The 749-nt window shown below is 70.6% G+C and overlaps 1 protein-coding gene across 1 annotated transcript in view; it reads left to right on the plus strand.

The window, feature by feature from the left end:
* Positions 1 to 305: 305 nt before the first annotated feature.
* The window catches only part of EXOC6B (exocyst complex component 6B), a 326512-nt gene continuing 326068 nt past the window's right edge, over positions 306 to 749 (plus strand). The window contains exon 1 of the mRNA XM_026659543.1: positions 306 to 449. Coding sequence (XP_026515328.1) covers positions 337 to 449 — 113 coding nt within the window. The 5' untranslated portion in view covers positions 306 to 336. The remainder of the gene's footprint in view (positions 450 to 749) is intronic.

Genomic DNA, 749 nt, shown 5'->3' on the forward strand with positions numbered 1-749 from the left:
CTGGGGCAGGTCTGACGGGGGTGGGGGGGTCCCCCAGTGAAGGGTCTGGGGCAGGTCTGACGGGGTGGGGGTGCCCCAATGAGGGGCGCTGGGGCAGGTCTGACGGGGTGGGGGGTCCCCCAATGAGGGGCGCTGGGAGTCTCTCTCTGGGCCCAGGCTGAGGCTACACCCCCTTTCCCCCAGGACTACATTTCCCGGCATGCCGGCGCGGCAGGAGGCGGAGACGCGGCGCGGCGAGGGGGCGCGGCAGGCGAGCCTGGGGCTGGGCTGGGGCAGAGCGGCTCCGGCGCTGAGGGGTGGACGAGGCTCGCTGCGTCCCAGCCGGGCCCGGAGCCCATGGAGCGGGGGAAGATGGCGGAGCTGGAGAGCCTGGAGTCGGCGGCGGAGCACGAGCGGATCCTGCGGGAGATCGAGAGCACGGACACGGCCTGCATCGGCCCCACGCTCAGGTACAGCCGGGCCCGGGGAAGGGCCCCCCCCCCCCAGCCCGAGCGGGGGACCCCCCAGCCCCCCATCACTTCCCCCCTGAGCAGGGACCCCCTAGCCCCCCATCACTTCCCCCCTGAATGGGGAAACCCCCAGCCCCCCCATCACTTTCCCCCTGAATGGGGAACCCCAACATTCCTATCACTCCCCCCTCACCCCCAGACTCTAAACAGGGAGTCCTCAGCACCACTCAACCTAGAGACTCCTGGCTCCCCTAAGTTGGCAACCCCCAGTTCCCTCATCACTTCCCCCTAAGTAGGGAG

The sequence above is a fragment of the Terrapene carolina genome, unplaced genomic scaffold (genome assembly GCF_002925995.2).
Source record: "Terrapene carolina triunguis isolate 2854851 unplaced genomic scaffold, T_m_triunguis-2.0 Scaffold633, whole genome shotgun sequence".
NCBI classification, from domain to species: domain Eukaryota; kingdom Metazoa; phylum Chordata; order Testudines; family Emydidae; genus Terrapene; species Terrapene triunguis.